An 18,231-nucleotide genomic window follows, 5' to 3' on the forward strand; every position below is an offset into this window, starting at 1 on the left:
ACAAGTTCAATTAAAACGTTCCACCTGATTCATGAACGGCGGTAATACATAAATATATACTCATAACTGGAAAATGTAAGGAGCAGTCTCCGACTTTTGATGTGAGAACCCATCACTTCTGGTTTGCCTTCTGTCTGGTTGAACTTCGTGTTTGAGCAGGTAATGCCCCTCTGCCGGGTTTGTCTACGACATGGTTCTGGGGCTTCAATCGCTTCGAATGATCCACGGCCTTGTCCGGTCCTTCTCCGACAGACTCAGATGCCTTGCGTTTTCTGTTCCCCTTGGCGGGAGAGAGAGGCTGGTCGACCTCATTCGCCGAATCACCCATTTCCAGATCATCCAATTTTAGCCTGTCGTGGGCTATTTCAAGCACCGTGGAGGCTGAATCAATCACCTTGGCGATATGCGGCGGAGCCGGCGACTCAGCGTCCAGAGGAGTCGAACTCAGTGTATTGTCGGAACCAGCATCCGTCTCGCGGAGGGCATCCAGCGACGTGATACCGGACGTGGAGTCGGAGCTGTCCTCTTTCTGGGCTTCCCTCTGCAGGAGATCGTCGATGATGCGTGGCCGGCTGCGGTCCGTGTCCGACGCGAGATGACCCATCTTCCGCAACCGCAGCCGATCAATCACAGGATGCGAGTTCCGGAACACTTCGCGCCAGTTCTTCAGCAAGGCCACTTTCTCGCCATCGCCTGGCTCGTAGAAGTCAACGGAATCCTTCTCATCGCCTAAGGTTCGCCACACCACAGCTTGGAAGGAGGTATGGTCCGTTTTCACGCGCGGAAGGTCTCCGGCGACGACTTGGCGTGATGGTTGGCGTACTAGAGATTTCTGTGTTTGTGCAGCGCCGTTCTCGTTGCTCTTGATGGCATTCAGGACTCGTCGTCTCCGTTCCTCCGTGGGGTCATCATCGTAGTAATCGTCGGACATTTCGTCCCAGTCGCTGTAGATATCCTCTACGTCGAGGGAAGGGTCGTCGAAGTACAGCGCATCGTATGTAGTGGCTTCGGCTAGGTCATCCTACATCAGGCATTTGGTTAGCGCAATTCTGCCTCGAGAGATATCGGGGCAGATAGACTAACAGCGAGGGTCGGATCTGGCTCCTCAATCCAAAAGATGTCCTCGTCGTCATACTCCCATTCATCGTCGGACATATTGCAAGGGCGTAGCGTAGAGAGATTCCAAGCGCAGGTACGACACGAATCCGCAGTTTTATAAATCGCTCCGTTTGAACGAGAGTAGGCTGGCTCGAGGCTTCCGAATTCAGGTGAATCAAGGCTGTGGAGAGCAGAGATTTTTTGCGTCGATCTATCGGCTTCAAGAGCAAAGAGGAAACCCAATTTCTGTGTTCGACAAGCACAATACAATTAGTATCTATCATGCAAACCCGTGTATCGATAAATCCAACAACACAAAGTCGAAAAAAAGCTCCCACGGTGACGTCGTGCTCTGTGGCTGTTCGCGGTTGCTCACCACGACCGGGAAAAGAAACTTGGCCGAGTCCCAGGCGATGATCACGTGCGTGGATTTCCCCGCAGTTTCGCTTTGCGTCGGCACAAGGGGGTCGGGGTTATCATGGCTGCAAGATGAGCAGCGCCAGCAAGTCTTCACCCTTTTTTTTTTTTTCTCTTAAGACTGGTTGAACTGGCCGATAGCTCTGGGAAGCTACGTATTACCTGGCTTTGGGAGGTTATGCTGAGTGTTCTTCTTCCCTACGCATCATCGGTATAGGCTGTGAAGCAGCAGCAATCGTCACAATGGCACTCTCATCACTTCTCCGCATTACTTCCCGCATGGGGCCCGCGGCAACTCGAAGGTCCAGAAGAGCAGCATCCACCATTTCCAGTACTCAGGAACCGCAAAGAAAGCTCGATTCGGTGCTTATTGCCAACAGAGGCGAGATAGCTTTGTATGTCAAATTGCGCTATTATAAGGTATCATACTGCTGCTAACAGCTCTCGGTAGACGGGTTGGGCGGACCGCCTCACAGTACGGAATTCGGGTGACGACGTTATACACTGATCCCGACCGTCGAGCACAGCACGCCTTGAGCTCCCCATTTTCATTCAACCTGGGGTCGGTTTCTGCATACCTCGATGGCGATCGAATTATTGAGATTGCGAAGCGGGAAGGATGCCAGGCGATACATCCCGGTTACGGTTTTGTGGGTGACGACGATTCATGGAGCACGGTTACCTGACACTAACTGTGATCTTGATAGCTGAGCGAGAACTCGGAATTTGCGCGAAAATGTACAGAAGCCGGTCTAGTGTTTATTGGTCCCCCATGGAAGGCTATCGAGGATATGGGCGACAAAAGGTATGCTCTTCTCTGTGGCTAAAAACAAACGCTACATCATGTTAATGGCCATGCAGCCAATCGAAGAAGATCATGACTGCCGCAGGAGTACCTTGCGTTCCTGGCTACCACGGTTCTAACCAAGACGTGAACTTCCTCGAGGCCGAAGCGGACAAGATCAAATACCCTGTGCTCATCAAAGCCGTCAAAGGAGGTGGTGGCAAGGGAATGCGTATTGCCAGCTCCAAAGCGGAGTTTCAGGCTCAATTGCAGTCTGCCAAATCGGAGGCCATGAACTCCTTCGGTGATGATCACGTCCTAGTTGAGAAGTACATTACAACGCCACGCCACATCGAAGTTCAGGTTTTTGCAGACAAGCACGGCAACTGTGTTGCACTTGGGGAGCGAGACTGCAGTATCCAGAGACGGCATCAGAAGATCTTGGAGGAGTCCCCAGCTCCTCACCTGCCCGATGTGACCAGAAAGGACATTTGGGCAAAGGCAAGGGCAGCGGCGCTGGCCGTGGGCTACGAGGGCGCCGGAACAGTAGAATTCATCTTTGACAACGATACTGGCGAGTTCTTCTTCATGGAGATGAACACTCGGCTGCAAGTGGAACATCCCGTTACCGAGATGGTCACCGGCCAGGACCTGGTCCACTGGCAGATCAAAGTCGCAGAAGGCGCCCCTTTGCCGTTGACACAGGAGCAAGTGGAGGCCGAGATAGCCAACCGTGGTCACGCTATTGAGGCTAGAATCTACGCGGAGAATCCCGACCAGGGCTTCATTCCCGATTCCGGTACACTCCTGCATGTCCGCACTCCAGCGACTTCCGATGACATCAGAATAGACGCAGGCTTCGTCGCAGGAGATGAAGTCTCTGCTCATTATGACCCTATGATCGCGAAATTAATTGTTCGGGGCGCCAACCGACAGGAGGCGATCCGCAAGCTGGCTGCCGCTCTAGAAGAGTACGAGGTTGCAGGACCGATTACCAACATTGAGTTCTTGAAGTCCGTCTGCCGAAGCCCGGATTTCATTGCGGGCGAGGTGGAGACTGGATACATTGAGAAGCACCGCGACGAGCTGTTCACCAAGGATGCAGTCGCCGACGAAGTGCTTGCACAAGTAGCACTGGCTTGTCTCCATCACAACAACGAGCCTGCCTCCCGAACGCAAGCAAATTTTGAGGGCTCTGCCGTCGGTTTCGGCCCCAGCTACCAGACACGCGAAGTGACATTAGCCGAATCGACTCCCGGAGGAACGGATGGCGCAAAATTCAATGTTCGGGTTACGCAGACCGGCAACAACACGTTCGATGTTGATGTTGGTGGACGGGTATTCGAACAAGTGGTCAGTCATAGCACTCCGACCTCGAAAGTCGTGACATCGTTCTTCCCCCACACGCGACTGGATACCACGGTGGTACAAGACGGCGACTCTATCGTCGCGTTCCAGCGAGGTACTCAGTACCGTCTGACGATCCCACGATCCAAGTGGATGGATAAGGCATTGGGTATGAAGGATGTCGCGAACAGTGTTTTGGCTCCCATGCCGTGCAAGATTCTACGAGTGGAGGTGCAGGCCGGGGACGTGGTGGAAAAGGACCAACCCTTGGTGGTAATTGAGAGCATGAAGATGGAGACGATCATCCGAAGCCCGCAGAAGGGCACCATCTCCAGGGTGGTACATCAAGAAGGGGTGAGTCACATGGTTCTTTCTTTCTTTTTTTTTTTTTTTATACCGTTTGCTTTTTCTGTGCATTTATTGGCATTTTCCTTTGCTTTCCTTCCCCCCTTTTCTGCCAATCGCTCCTCTCTGTCCCAATTTGATCAATTACTTGATCTTCGGGGTACTTGACTTTTGATTGAATTAATCATGGCTTGGATTGCTGGTTGAATGTTTGGACTTTTGGAAGTTTGAGCGACGCCACAGCTGCCTGAGATGTGGTCGATGCACGGGCCCTCGTGTCAAGCCTTGATCTTTTGCGCTTCGAGGACTTTAAGAACTTGAATCAGCCAACTGACATGGATTTTATCTAGGACCAATGCAAGAGTGGCACACCTCTCGTCGAGTTTGCAGAAGAGGCTGCCGAGACATCGGGCTGATGACCTTGCTGTGGCCGGTGGGTGTTTGTATGATGAGATGATTGTGCTGAGATTTAGGCGTTGACATGAATAAATCAACAAGACAAGTTTTACTGATTATTTTATAGTTATCTTTATTGGGATTAGTGTCAGAATACCACTTGAACCTTTCACAGGGGTTTCCATTGTTCCATGTATATACGGAGTACAGGGTGGTTTGAGGGAGGTGGGAATAAGAGCAAGAGATTAAGAACTAGCTTGATACTGTCATATATTGATAGATTGATCCACTTTCATCCCCACATCTCCCCAAGTCTGGGACCCATGCCAGTATCTCATACAATTATTAGAGTACTACTCTGTAAGTACTAACAACTAACTATCAAGTAACCATAAATATTAAGACATGCCTGGAGATCTAGAAGGGGCCGTGTGCAAGTCACGCGGGAGCTGTTGGGAGGCGAGACTCCATTAGTGGCCTTGGACTGCAGTGACTGATCTGGAGGATCTCTATCTAACTAGGTACTATCTACTATGTACTGTAACTACCGAGAGTTTAGGTACTCTGAAGTCTCTTTATGTACTCTGTACTTAGGCACTGGAATGGAGTATGGGAGAAGAACCATGGACACCTCAGGTTACACTTTCCGGTTGGAAATCCAGAATTCCAGATGATGCTACAAACAGGAGTCTACGAATGGGAGACTTTCCTGCATGAGCATTCCATTGCATATCGTTATTATTATTATTATTATTATTATCGATCACGCTTCCAATTCTGCTGGTCTGACTTGTTCGTTCCTTCGGCTTTCCCTTTGTGGCCAGGTCGAGATTCACCGCATTTGTTGGAGATATACCGATCGCTTCGTTCCATTTACTTGTAGTCTTGTACCTTTGTAGTGAGTAACTCTCTCTCTGGCTATTCCTGCATTCCCCATAGATGAACCCCTTCTCCTCTATTTTGCCGCCGAGTCTCCAGTACAAAAGGGTTTAATGGACCCGAGGCTTCCCTTGTATTGACATTCCTTCTCTTCTCCCGATCCATACATCATCAATACTATATACTATCACTCTCCCTCGTACACTATCCTCAGTCTTTCGGTTGCACCAATCTACCTCCCCTCACAAACATAATGTTCAGCTCCACAGCTGCTCGCCAGGCCGCCAGAGCACTGCGTCAGAGCTCTCGCCCCGCGGCCTTTGCTGCTGCTCCTCCTCGCGCTTTCGTCTCTAGCACATTCTCCCGTCATCTCTCCTACACCATCCCTCGCGCGCAGAACGACAACAAGAAAGATCCGCTCATCTCGGCGACAACCAGCGCCCCCCAACGCGAGTCTGGTGAGCAGGAAGGTCGATTCGCTCGTACCGATGAGAGTGTCGTGATCGAATACCCCGATGACGCCGACATGCCTCGCACGCCCATCGTCCAAGGCCGCGGTGGAATGCACTTCAAACGAACTCTGGCCCAGTTCTCGTTAGAAAACAAGGTCAGCTTGGTCACAGGAGGTGCCCGTGGGTTGGGCTTGGTGATGGCCCAGGGACTTGTTGCATCGGGCTCTGATTTGGCCATTGTTGATCTAAACAGTAAGTCCGCACTGCCTGTGTTTACCGACGGTAGCAGACTGTTCGCTAATTCGGCGCCAGGAGAGGAGGCCGAGGAGCAGGCGGGAAAGATCATGGAGCAGTTCAAGAAGGAGAACCCCGGATTGGAGCAGTAAGTCGCTGGTCAAGTTCGATGGGGAGAACAGCACGCAGCTTCTAACCATACTTCTGTCATTTTCTACAGAATGCCCAACGTCACCGCCCATTATGCCGACGTGTCCAACCCTGACTCCGTGAATGCGGCCATTGAGGAAGTCCTCTCCAAGCACAACCAGATCGACCACTTGGTGACCTCGGCTGGCTTCACTGAGAACTTCGACGCCATCTCCTACCCATACGACCGCATCCAGAAACTCTGGGGTGTCAACGTTGACGGCACATACTTGTTCGCAACTGCTGTCGCCAAGCACCTGATGGAGCGCAAGGCTCCCGGCAGCATTGTCATGATCGGTAGCATGTCCGGCGCCATTGTCAACGTCCCTCAGCCCCAAGCTCCCTACAACGCGGCCAAGGCTGCTGTTCGTCATCTGGCCGCCTCTCTCGCCGTGGAGTGGGCTGCTCACAATATCCGGGTCAACTGCATCAGCCCCGGCTATATGTTGACTGCCTTGTAAGTCACATGGCCCCTACAATTCAGAGCTACAGACTGATATCAAATTTCTTCCCCAGGACTCGCAAGATCCTTGACGAGAACCCTGACCTCAGAGATAAGTGGATCTCGCTAATCCCCGCCGGAAAGATGGGCACTCCCGAAGACCTCATGGGTGCCGTCACTTTCCTCCTCAGCGATGCCTCCAAGTACATCACCGGTGCCGATCTCCGTGTTGACGGAGGCTACACCCTGACCTAAGCTGCAAGATAATATCTCTTGTATCTTTGACTTTAAAAAAAATAACTTTTCTCACGATGTCATGTACGGGACTTACTTTCGGGCTGCTGGATAGATTTCTTTTGAGTTTTTCTTTTCCCATCTCCCTCGGCAGCGGTTTGTTCTGAGATGCCACTTGTTGGCCGGTCTGATTCTATTCTGATGCAGTATTTAACCCATCGTGTGATATTACAGAAGGTTTCTGATAGGTGTACTTTTTTTTTTCTTTCTTTTTCTCTTCTATGTTGTTATATTTCAAGCGCAAAAACGGGATCATGCATGCTTTTCTCCCCTTCATTATCAGCAGCAAGCAAAATCATTTGTTAGGTATCGGTCGCATACTATGGGATAGACGCGTTGCTTCGATCTTTCTATCTTTTTACTCCTTTCTTTCTGATCTATCGTCAAAGGGCCCATATCATGATGTCATGGACATACCCTTATATTAGATATTAAATCCTTGATTGTCTCAATCTTGCGGTGAAAGGGTTCCTCAGGACAACTGTCCTGTCATGGCGTTTATCCACCTTCGAGGTGGCGGTGTCAGTGGTTCCGCTGCTGCAGCAGCAGCAGCATTGTGCCGACAGGAGGCGAAGCTGACGGTGTGATGTGCCGAGTGCGTTGCAGGTGGTTGGAGGGACTTATATCTGCAATCATGCAATGCAATGCGTCTGGAGTGGAAGATGTATGTCTGGTGAAGGGAGTTATCACTTAGCACACCGGCCCAAGGATATGAAAATTCGTAGATTTCTATCTCATCGGCACTCGCAAACAATCTAATAGGGATATCAATGATTCGCTCTAACCACACCGTGCAACCAAAAAAAAAAATGGCGAGGTTACTTTGTTTTTTATACACCAAAAATGGACAAATGATACAAGCTAAAGGAAAATGAAATGGTTCTACGCCTTGGAGATCTCCTTCTTCACCCACTTCTCCAGGCCGCCCTGTGCGATGATGTCCTGCAGGTTCGGAGGGAGAGCAGGCACGCTCTGCGTCCAGGTCTCGCCGCCGGGTCCCTCCTGGACGGTGACCTGCGAGGTGCGCACGTTCCAGGTGAAAGACCAGCCGGTGCGGCGGGTGGGCTGCTTGTCGTTGCCGAAGGCCTCGCGGAGGCGCTCGACGAGGCGGGGCATCTCGAGGAGCGGGAGGGCGTTGTTGACGGCGTTGCGGCTGAAGGTGTTGCCGATGCTGCCGCAGACGACCAGAGGGAGTTGCTTGGCGAGGATGGAGGTGGCGGCCTGCTCGCGGGAGGAGCCGCAGCCGAAGTTGAAGCCGGAGACGAAGATGTCTATATTTTGCAGTTAGTATTTTGCAGATAGGAAAGGCAAGGGAACATACCGCCAGCGCGGGCAACGTTGTTAAAGGCTGGATCGTAGTTCTCCATGCAGACCTGCGCCATCTTCTCCTTGCTGACATCGTCTTGGTAGGTATATTTGCCTGTGGTTGTTAGCGGATTCATCCCGAGGGGGAAAATACCAGATGTCCTTACCAGGGTAGATGCCATCAGTGCTGATGTTGTCGGCATCGAGGAAGAGGATCTCGCCCTCGACCTTCTCCGGGAAGCCAGGGACAATGTCGATTTCAGTGGTTTCGCTGGTCGACTCTTCCGGCATCACAGCCTTGCTGGACGACTCGATCATGCTGTCCAACTGTCCAAGGAACTTCTCCATGGTCTCCAGAGTCGTGTCGATGCGGTTGCCAGACTCAACGACCTCGCCTTCTCCTAGCGAGACGCCGGACCAGTCCTCGGGACGCTTGTAGATACCGGGGCCACTGATGATACCGTTCACTGAAATTATGTTAGTATCATTCTCATGGAGAGTTGTTTCCAATAATCGAAACTGAATCCCAGATGACGACTTACGGGCACTGGCGGCAACGACCTCGGGGCTGGCCAGATAAGCCTTGGCATCCGGCGAACCCATTCTACCCTTGAAGTTCCGATTGCTGGCGGAAATACCAATCTCGCCGTCTTTGAGAAGACCAGCACCCAGACCGATGCAGACGGCGCAGCCCGCAGGAAGGGCAATAGCGCCGGCATCCAACAGCGCCTGCCAGTCGCCAGCCTGCACTGCAATCTTCTGCTCAGCCTTGGAGGCCGCGGCAACGTAGAACTCGACACCCTCGGCAATCTTCACTGGACCACCGGTCCTCGCCGCAGCGTCCTTGAACACCTTGGCCGCGGCCGCAATATCCGACGCTCTCGAGTTGGTGCAAGAAACCAGGTAGGCCTTGTTGACCTTCAACTTCTGCTGCGCTAATTCGTCGACGGGAGTGGCAACCTTGACCGAGTTGGGTCCCGAAACGTAAGGGGAGAGGGTTGACAGATCCAGGTACAGATACTTGGCATACTTGGCGCCCCGGTCCGCAACGGTGGGGTTAGCGAACAATTCGTTGATGCGCTCCTCGGCAAATCGTCGCGCGGTCTCCGAGCGGCTTGCCGTGGTGGCCTTGTTGCGTAGCCATTGTTCCAGAGTCGAATCGATGGGGAACAGACCAGTCAACGCACCCCACTCGGTAGTCATGTTGGCAATGGTCAGACGAGTGTCGACCGAGAGACTCTTCATGGTCTCCTCTGAGCCAGTGAACTCAATGGCGTAGTTGAGCACCTCGTCCTTGTTGAAGAGACCCGACAGAGCAACGATGACGTCCTTACCAGTGACACCCTCAGGCAGGGTGCCGGTGAACTGAACCTTGGCGATGGGGGGAACCTTCCACCAGGTACGGCCGGTAGCCCAGATGGTGGCGGCATCGGTGCGGACCATGGGGGTCCCCAGACATCCCACACCACCGTACATGTTGGAGTGACTGTCACTGGCCACGGTAACCGTGCCAGGGAAGGCATAACCCTCCTCAATCATGATCTGGTGACCAACACCGTGACCGGCGGGGTAGAAGTCCACCCCATGCTTGTCGGCAAACTGCTCGATCTGTTCATACTTCTTGAGGTTTTTCTCGCTCTTGTTCTGGACATCGTGGTCGAGGGTCATGACAATCTGGTCGGGGTTATGGATCTTAGAGGCGCCAATGGCCATGAATTTAAGTGCGGTAGGCCATGAGTTGTCGTGCGTCATGCAACGATGGGGGCTCAGCATCACGTAGTCGCCGGCCTTGACATATTGACCATCCTTCAGGCCCAGAGAGTATGCTTGTACAATCTTCTCGGTAAGAGTCTGGGGTACGCGGGGAGCGGCATCGGGCGAAGGCCGGGTCGAAGGCGAGACCGGGGTTTGGGTTGTTGCGGAGGAAGAGGCTTCAGCGTTCCGGAGACGGGAGGTAGTGAGAAAGGGACGAGAGCGAGGCAAAGACCGGGGAGCAGATGAGGTCGAGACTGCGATCAAGGGCCGACCGATAACCGGGGCGCGTGATGCCCTGCACCGAAGCAGCAAAGATCCGGTGCGTTTCTGGAGCGAGTCAGATCGAGTTGAAACTGTGAGGATGAACTGGTGGGGAGAGACATACAAGCATTGGGACAGAACTCAATAATATACAATTTAGAAGGGGGCCAAAAAGAAACAATAAGAGGTATCTCCAAGAGAAAACGGAGAAGAACCAAAAAGGGAAAAAGTTGAGTCTAGTATGAATTGACTGGGAATAATTTCATTTTCCTCCTCCGAACCGATGCCGGACGCATAACAATTATCCTCCTTAGTAATCCGGGGATTCTGAATAATCACAAATCCACACCCGCTGGTTCGTCCATTAGTATATACTACTATGGGGTATATCAACAACTATCAATAGCTTCATGGTCCTCCCAGTCAACTGTCTCTTTCTTTTTTACATCTGTTCTTCGCTTTTCTTCTTCTCCTTCTGCCACAAGGGGATTGATATCACATTGGCGAGAGACTAGCAATGCATGGACTTCTGTCCGGGTTTCCCCCCGAATCCTCCGACACATGAAGAATCGCATACTTCCCTCGATGAGGTTCCGCTGATGACACTTTTTGACGCCGTCCTTGTTAATCCCTCAATCATCCCAACAGCTGATTGAGGATCTTCTTCTTTGTTTTTTTGCTCGATAGTAGGATTACGGCTGCCGATCTTCCATATTCAAGTATCTCCGATGGCTCGTTTCTTCTTTTCCAGCTTGTTCATTCGTGGCGCTCTCCGATGCCTTCTCCTGACGCCCTTCCCTTTGATAGTCACCCAAATGCTTCAATACTACCCAGTTGGAATATCTGACAGTAATCTTCGCAATCTTGGTCGTATCTGCTCAGTATCTTGTTCGTCAGAGTCGTTATCGTATCTGCCTCGTGGCTGATCTTTCTTGCTGTCATCCCCAAGCTATTCAGGTTTCCCTGGCCACTGCATGTAGTTAACAATATATAAAAAAAAAGGATCAATCCCAGGGGCATTTTAATGCCTCGTAGGTCCAACTTGGGAGTCTTCCAGTGTTACAATCAAAGCCTCACTGCTCTGTCTCCCGGTATATCAGCGTCTTACTCAGAAGTCTTCCCTTGCAGCGAGATAGCCTCAGAGACCATCCATTATCTACCGGGCAATTCTTCTTGTCTCTTGTCTGCATTCCCAATTGGTTTGCAGATTTTTTTTTGGTTCTTGTGATCTTGATCTTGGTTTCTGTATGATTCTATTGATTGATCTTCTGGATCTCAAGTCCAACCTCGCTCACTTCTGGCGTTTGTCAACCCCCCCAAGTCACAGCTTTTGTTCCCTTCACTATTCACCGCTAGACTTGGTCTCATAGCCTCACCTGGGTTTGCAACCGTGTCTTGCATGACGTTGCTCCTCTCTTTCTAGATTTCTGGTTGTGACTATCTAGTTTTGCCTCTCCCAGTCCTGCTCTTGGTGTTGACATACACTCTTCTCTCATCGATTATTTCTGGCTATGTAGGAACTTCAAAGAAGAGTCTCACCTGATTACTTTGCACACTCTTCAACAGTTCTTTAAAGACATACTCCACCATGGAGCAGCTCCCTGAAGGGCTACTGTCGACTGCAGCTCGTGTTCCTTTGGTGATGGATGACTCGATGCCAGTGGATGTCCTCGACATTACGTCTTTATGGAAAGGTATACTCTCCTTGCGACTTCATACAATCCAGCTTGGATTCGTGCTGACTTATCTGGCTTCGAGCAGCCTACAGCGTCAAACCCTCAGCACTTGATGGCAATCTTGGATACAGACTCGAGAACTTCTTTTGGAGAATTGGGAGCAATGACTGCCTTCGCGATTCTCTACCTGGTGCAGCTGTGGCCAAGTTGTTTATGCGCATTTCAGAATCCAGTGTCCCCAAAACCCTCGAGTTGCAAGACCAGGTTTGCGTGCAGGAATCCTCCAGTGTCTACGTTCCACTAATCCGAAGACCAAGACCTTGTCGAACCAGGATATGGCCATACGAAAGAACAAGAGTGAAGAGCAACTATCACTTCAGCGCGACGCGCCACCAGATCAAGGACCGCCTCTTCACTCTATTCTAAAGAAACCTAACACAGCTCCAAAAGACACGACTAATTCAGCCCGCTTACTTGTAGCAGGAGATGATCGCCCGGCTGCGCCAGTCTCGCCTGTGAAAGATGTCTCGATTAGCCGCCACAGCCACAAGAAGACACACTTTGTCACAGGCAAGGCAGCGAAGAGCTCAAAGCGACGTCCTGTGATCACGCGTCGCAAATCATCGCAGCCCAACATTTCCACTAAAGCTGTCCACTCTCAGAGCCCTAAGCGTATGCTGTCTTCGAGAAAGGCCCCAAAGCACGTCAGACCAGAGGACGAGGACGAAGATGAAGACGAGGAACGCTTATGGAGTATCTCTCGGTGTTCGTCTCCAGATCTGGAAGGTAAGCAAGACTTGAAACTCGATGGACACTCCGACGCAGTCGCCTTGATGACGTCTGGCTGATCGTTGGAGCAGACTGCATGGCCCTTCCTCAACACATCGCAGATCGACAACCAGAGAAACCACGAGAGCTGCCAGAGGAGTTCGTGACGAACCTCAAAGTCCTCCTCAGCCTGCGACCACGCAAGGCCAGCTGGAAGACAGCTCCTCTCACCATGGGATTCCGGTCCCAAGTTCCCAACCGTTTTCGCGACATCCGTTATCTTTACATACAGAACTACATGCCACGGCCACCGTCCATCGTCAATGCCGAGTTCCGCGCCCACTTTCTGGAGAAGATGCGCGAGGAACAGGTCGAGCTAGCCTCCCTCCTGGACAAAGAAAAGCTTCAGCAGCAGCAGCAGCAATCTTTCAACACCGAGGGCACCAGCCCTGATCCAACCGACTTCTCAGGCACATTTGGTGTGTTGAATAGTGACGCATCCACCGCACCTACTACTACGCCACACATGTCGATACCGGGCCAGTTCTGTGGTAATCCAATTGGGTTGGACAACGGGTTCCTCGACGTCTCAGGTGGGATACCCCGGTCCTTCTTCCACCACACGCCGCTGCCGTTGCCCCGTTTGTCGAGCCAGCTGGGCATGATGATCGAGGAGAGCCGTCGGAGTAACTCCCTCGAGTACCACAGGCCAGACCCGAGCGAAACCATAGGACCACAGAGACTGAGCCGCAGCTATATCGATACGCTGGTCGAGTGGAACATCAAGTGGTTGCCGTCTACTCCGAGCTCGTGGGGTTCCTGAATTCGTGCTGGGGGCGTGGATCTTACGATATGGCATGACAGACTGCAAGGTTAGCATGGCGTTACTCGTCGAGCTGTACAAAGCATGGATTTGGGCACTTCAAACGGATATGTATTTGTATGTACAGGGTTGGGGGCGTTTTGATGATAGAGTATTTGGGATATGACACTTTTCATTAATAATTCCATCCGTGCCCGTCCTATCCCTCACCACCAGAATAACGCCTCGAGTAATATGCAAAACACGCAAGTAGGACAATCATACACCCACCCAGACCGACAACTCACTCCTCTTCCCTTTCCCTCTTCCTCTTCCTCTTCCTCTCAATCCTCCACCCCATCTCAATTCACCAGCATGCATCTCAAACCACAACCCCCTTCTCAACATCCTCCTCCTTCACTCCCCTCTCCCCCTTCACCCCCTTCCACCACCTCATCCCCGCCCACACCATCGTCCCAACCCACAGCCCCAAATTCACCAGATCAACCCACACTGCATGCCGCATACGCTTCACCCCGTCGCCCTCCGTATACACCCCGATATACATCTTCCCAAAGATCCCAAACAGCGTCAGCCACAGCACACACATGACCGCCTCCCAGACAAACAGCGGGAGGTGCAAGCCGGCCCGCTGCGCCAGCGGCACCCGCCCCTTCATCACAAACGGCAAGACCAAGTAAATCAGCGCGGTGGCGCAGGCCAGGAAGCCCGTGACGACGGCGTAGACCCAGGCGGGCGGGTGGCGGCCGTGCAGGTCCTGCGCGTAGAGGCCGATGACGGCCAGCCCGAAGGCGAACTGGATGAAGCGGAGGAGCGTCTCGAGGAGGGGTTTGAGGGGGTTGCGTGCGGTGGTGGAGTCGGGCATGGCGTGGGCGCGGGCGGTTGTGGAGAGATCGATATTGGAGTCGGGGTCGGAGTCTGCGTTGGCGCCGTTTTTCTTTGCTTTGTGCTTCTTGGCTTCTTTGACGCCGACGCGGAGGAGCTTGAAGATGGCGAACCACATTTTTGGGTATTAGGTTGCTTTGGGTGTGTTGTAATTGCTATACCCCGGTTCTGGTTTGAGGTGTGTAGTGTGTAGGATTCCACGGGGATGTCAAGAGATAGAAGATGCAGATAGTAAAAGATGTGGATTTAGAAGCAGGATATTGCGTCCAGCGCAAGCAGATGCAAGAAGAAAGAAAGGTATTTCAAGGCCTCCAAGGAAGGATGGAGTATACCTCTAGATGCAGATGTTGTATACCAAACAATGAAGATGAACGAATGCGACCCCAAGTCTAGTAAAGTTCAATGATCAAAGATCAACATCAATGTCAAAAGAGAATGAGGATGAGAATGAGAATCCAAGACCAGACAAAGAAAGAAGGGAACAAGGAAAAGAATGATGTTTGAAGTGCTGCTGTTGTCCGAATACAATCACCCTCTCCCGTCCACCAGCCTTTATAGATCTCCTCATTCTTCTATCTTAGTGTTACCTACCTACACACATCTCTTTGTCCTCCGACAAAATCCCAATCAGAACCACCTTCCGACCCTCTCATCCACCAGATCCATCCCGCCAAAGCTCAACTGAAACAGAAAGAGGAGAGAAACACAGCTTGTAACACGCCTGATGCCCCAAGCTCCAATTCTTCAGCTTCGCGCGCGGCTAAAATACCCCGACGACATCAAACACGCACTTCGCGGCCTAGGGGGGGGGGGTGGAATCCTCGTTTCAGGCACCGCAAGGATAGAGAGACGATCAACGGCTTATTGGCCGCGGTCTCAGGATCCAAGAGGCGAGATTGAAATGGGCGGTTGTGCGGGTAAGCAAGCGAGTGAGCTGCTTGATTCAACTCGTTGCGGTTGCGGATCTTCATGCAGGAATGGCAATCGACTGGCTGGGAGGTCCTGCTGGCGGTCTATTTATGGACTCTGCACGGAAAGCTCAGTGGTTTTCACAGGATAAAAAATACACTCGCTCAATACATGATCATTATCAAAGTCTCGATGGTGGATTATGGGGTAAAGTGAAGTGAGGAAGAGCTGCTCGATGTATTCGACGACGCAGTGTTTATTGTGCTAACCAATGGCTGATATGGCAGGTATTCACATTCTCCATTCTCTCACTCTTGAGTCTTGACACTACTACTCTCACTGACCCTGCTGTTTGACTCCCAATCAATTCCCAGCAACCGACAATTTGTAGCGCCAACCCACAGTCCAATATGCAACCCGTCCTATGCTGCTTCCATTCCCCGTGAAACCAGATTCCAGAACACCTGATTTGCATCAACAATCCCTACTGATTCAAAATCGTCCGAAAATGCCTTTCCAACATGCGTACTAAAACGCTTGAGCCCTCTGCAACAAAAATAGAGCCCCAACAAGACTAACACATCCACTTAGATGAAAATGCCATTTACCTGCCGGAATCAATGCTTCATGATGCTGTCGTGATGTTCATCAAAATATGTAATTGGAGGGGGGATTTCATAAGGTGCACAACAAGACCAAAGGAAAATTGGCTAAAACTCAAATCAAGAAATCGACAAAGACCAGGGCAAATAACCAGAGGCAAAAAACAGTAACAACAGAAGGAAAAACACTAGCAACGACCGCTACCAGTGGGCAAGAGGACCATGGCAGCACCATCCGAACGGCCTCATGGAAAAGAACTGGTGACCAGGTCTCGTCCGTCATCAACTGCTCGAAGATTCCGTATGTGTCCTTTGCCCACACAGTCGTTCGAGCCCACTGTCAGGGTGGTCGAATGTTCGCCCCGTCGAGAACTGGTTTGGTGTCCGGTGGGGGAGACACCGCGGGAACCGGATGCCACGAAGCCGGCGGTGTCTTGAAGGCGTTGGGCGGCGCGGGAGGTGGCATGGGGATAGGCTCATCATCGTACTCATGTGGTAGATAATCGTCATCGTGGCCCCCATGCCCCCCGGCCGAAGAATGATCTACAGACGCGCGGTCGTACCCGGGATCATACACGGCTTGGTGTGCCGCGGCATTTTTCGCCGCGTTCTTGGTTGCCTTCTTGCTCTTGCGGCCTTTCATCTTGGCTTTTTCCAGCAATCTTTTCTTCTCGGCGAGTCGCTTTCGCTCCTTGCGATCTTTGATTTCATACTGTCGAATAAGAGCCTCGGGTGGCCGGCCAAAAATACTCTCGTACTCGCAGAATTCACAAATCCAGATATCGTCCAGACTCGGGGGATGGTGAAGATTGGTATATTGTTGCTGAATCTTGCGCTGACGAGCAGCTAGAGCATAGATACTTCCCGGCGAGCGCTTCTTCTTCCGGCCTGCGCCAGTCGAGTCGGCACCAGGAGCTCCCTGCTGCGGTAGCGGCGGTTGCTGCTGCTGCTGCTGCTGTAGATGTCCTTGTTGGTCTACCTGTGCATTCATACTCGGGCTTGTCTGGGTTCCTTGCGTAGCGAATCCTCGTTGAATCTGGGCCGCTGCGGTAAGGGGAACGGACGATCGGTGCTGTGGTGGGTACAGATGCTGTGCCTGCATCGCCATGCCTTTTGACGAGTCGGATTCACAGGTAAACGTGAACTGGGTCTTGGTGGGTGTTTGCTGCTGTTCAAGCAGACTAGTGTTGCTGGGGCCGCGAAGAGGGGACGAAAATGTCGCAGCGTTCGCTATGGCGGCGGAGATGATTCCCTGGTCAGGCTTTGCAGTGGGATCGCCTGAACACCGAGTTAGCGGGGGCCGACCATGAAGGATGGAGGGGAAGGGATGAGAAGTACCAGCGGGTGCCGATGTTGATAACATGCCCTCGCGACGACCTGCTGCTCGGCCGGTTGGCCAGCCGACCTGAGAATGGATTGACACAGGGTTCCTCGAGGCGCCACTGCGAGAGGGATGGCGCCCCAGACGACCCCTACCGGGACCGGAGATACCATTGAGTATGGGAGATGCCGGGCTGCCGGTTCCGTAATATGTACCAACGTTGCCGAGTTCACTGGGGGCGTTTGACGATGCCTGGGCAGAATTGGCCAGACCCATATTCGAAAATTCGGGAGAAAGGGTAGAATGATGGCCGCCTAGGCTACCGGGAGTGGGAATCTTGCGCTTCTTCTTGTTGTTAGTGTTCTCAAAGGCATCGTACCCGTCGGGACCCGCCGAGGATGACTTGATCTGCGACTCCTCAACCTTGTTGGCACTTGCGTGCGGCTGAACGCTAGAGGCAGACGACGATAGTGATGATCCGCGAAAACCAGCACTTCGACGAACAACTACGGGACCATTTTCGTCACCACTTTCCAAGTCAATGCCGTTCTCATAAGGAAGATGAGCGTCTCGTTCGCAAGGCTGAGCGAGTGCATCTGCATCCAGGCTCTGCTGCACGTAGACCTTGGTGTCGTTGACGACTTCGGCGTGATCGAGCGAGGTCCCGTAGAACAGCTGAGTCGCGGGAGGAGCGAGAGGGTAAAGGATAGAGTCGGCAGCCTCGGTGGACAGGCGAGAGCGCAGGGTCCGTTTGGGAAGGGGCCGGATCAGCCTGTCCGGATAAACAGGCGACGGTGTATCTGGAGCGGAATTATACATCCCATCTGCAGGCGGACAGAATCAGCAACTGAGCTTTAGCTGACAGCAGATTCTCGCTTCTCCTGGAACTCGCCATCCGGCTGGTTCTGCAATCGCATGTTTGAGACGTCCAGAAGAGAAGACACCCTTGGTGAGAAGAACATACTCAACGTAGCAGTCATCGTCATGCAAGTATCTCCAGCTCTATCACCCTCCACAACCACAGCCGAATGGCGCTTTTTTTTTTTCTT

General features: G+C 52.2%; 7 protein-coding genes across 7 annotated transcripts, besides 4 other annotated features; 3 read left to right on the top strand and 4 right to left on the bottom strand.

The window, feature by feature from the left end:
• Positions 1 to 112: 112 nt before the first annotated feature.
• On the bottom strand, positions 113 to 1,155 carry ACLA_011630 (uncharacterized protein; the record flags this gene model as incomplete). Its single annotated transcript, XM_001274161.1, has 2 exons — positions 113 to 1,021; positions 1,084 to 1,155. The coding sequence occupies 2 exons, from the start codon at positions 1,153 to 1,155 to the stop codon at positions 113 to 115; spliced, it is 981 nt and encodes a 326-aa protein (XP_001274162.1).
• Positions 1,156 to 1,758: 603 nt separating this feature from the next.
• Positions 1,759 to 4,407, top strand: ACLA_011640 (putative 3-methylcrotonyl-CoA carboxylase subunit alpha (MccA); the record flags this gene model as incomplete). Its single annotated transcript, XM_001274162.1, has 5 exons — positions 1,759 to 1,910; positions 1,967 to 2,165; positions 2,223 to 2,320; positions 2,377 to 4,000; positions 4,342 to 4,407. 5 exons carry the CDS (start codon positions 1,759 to 1,761, stop codon positions 4,405 to 4,407), a joined length of 2,139 nt encoding a protein of 712 aa, XP_001274163.1.
• Positions 4,408 to 5,117: 710 nt separating this feature from the next.
• Positions 5,118 to 5,147: a microsatellite.
• Positions 5,123 to 5,146: a microsatellite.
• Positions 5,148 to 5,519: 372 nt separating the features above from the next.
• On the top strand, positions 5,520 to 6,838 carry ACLA_011650 (putative D-arabinitol dehydrogenase ArbD; the record flags this gene model as incomplete). Its single annotated transcript, XM_001274163.1, has 4 exons — positions 5,520 to 5,970; positions 6,031 to 6,100; positions 6,173 to 6,598; positions 6,658 to 6,838. 4 exons carry the CDS (start codon positions 5,520 to 5,522, stop codon positions 6,836 to 6,838), a joined length of 1,128 nt encoding a protein of 375 aa, XP_001274164.1.
• Positions 6,839 to 7,759: 921 nt separating this feature from the next.
• Positions 7,760 to 10,328, bottom strand: lysF (homoaconitase LysF; the record flags this gene model as incomplete). Its single annotated transcript, XM_001274164.1, has 5 exons — positions 7,760 to 8,148; positions 8,199 to 8,297; positions 8,350 to 8,649; positions 8,725 to 10,264; positions 10,323 to 10,328. 5 exons carry the CDS (start codon positions 10,326 to 10,328, stop codon positions 7,760 to 7,762), a joined length of 2,334 nt encoding a protein of 777 aa, XP_001274165.1.
• Positions 10,329 to 11,786: 1,458 nt separating this feature from the next.
• Positions 11,787 to 13,465, top strand: ACLA_011670 (GATA-like domain-containing protein; the record flags this gene model as incomplete). The annotated part of the gene is made up of 4 exons (XM_001274165.1): positions 11,787 to 11,892; positions 11,960 to 12,138; positions 12,207 to 12,660; positions 12,735 to 13,465. The coding sequence occupies 4 exons, from the start codon at positions 11,787 to 11,789 to the stop codon at positions 13,463 to 13,465; spliced, it is 1,470 nt and encodes a 489-aa protein (XP_001274166.1).
• A 293-nt stretch (positions 13,466 to 13,758) lies between these two features.
• Positions 13,759 to 13,790: a microsatellite.
• Positions 13,791 to 13,826: 36 nt separating this feature from the next.
• On the bottom strand, positions 13,827 to 14,468 carry ACLA_011680 (MARVEL domain-containing protein; the record flags this gene model as incomplete). The annotated part of the gene is made up of 1 exon (XM_001274166.1): positions 13,827 to 14,468. The coding sequence occupies one exon, from the start codon at positions 14,466 to 14,468 to the stop codon at positions 13,827 to 13,829; it is 642 nt and encodes a 213-aa protein (XP_001274167.1).
• Positions 14,469 to 16,201: 1,733 nt separating this feature from the next.
• On the bottom strand, positions 16,202 to 18,162 carry ACLA_011690 (uncharacterized protein; the record flags this gene model as incomplete). The annotated part of the gene is made up of 2 exons (XM_001274167.1): positions 16,202 to 18,006; positions 18,147 to 18,162. 2 exons carry the CDS (start codon positions 18,160 to 18,162, stop codon positions 16,202 to 16,204), a joined length of 1,821 nt encoding a protein of 606 aa, XP_001274168.1.
• Positions 16,800 to 16,819: a microsatellite.
• Positions 18,163 to 18,231: the final 69 nt, after the last annotated feature.

Source organism: Aspergillus clavatus, genomic scaffold, assembly GCF_000002715.2.
Source record: "Aspergillus clavatus NRRL 1 1099423829795 genomic scaffold, whole genome shotgun sequence".
Taxonomy (NCBI): domain Eukaryota; kingdom Fungi; phylum Ascomycota; class Eurotiomycetes; order Eurotiales; family Aspergillaceae; genus Aspergillus; species Aspergillus clavatus.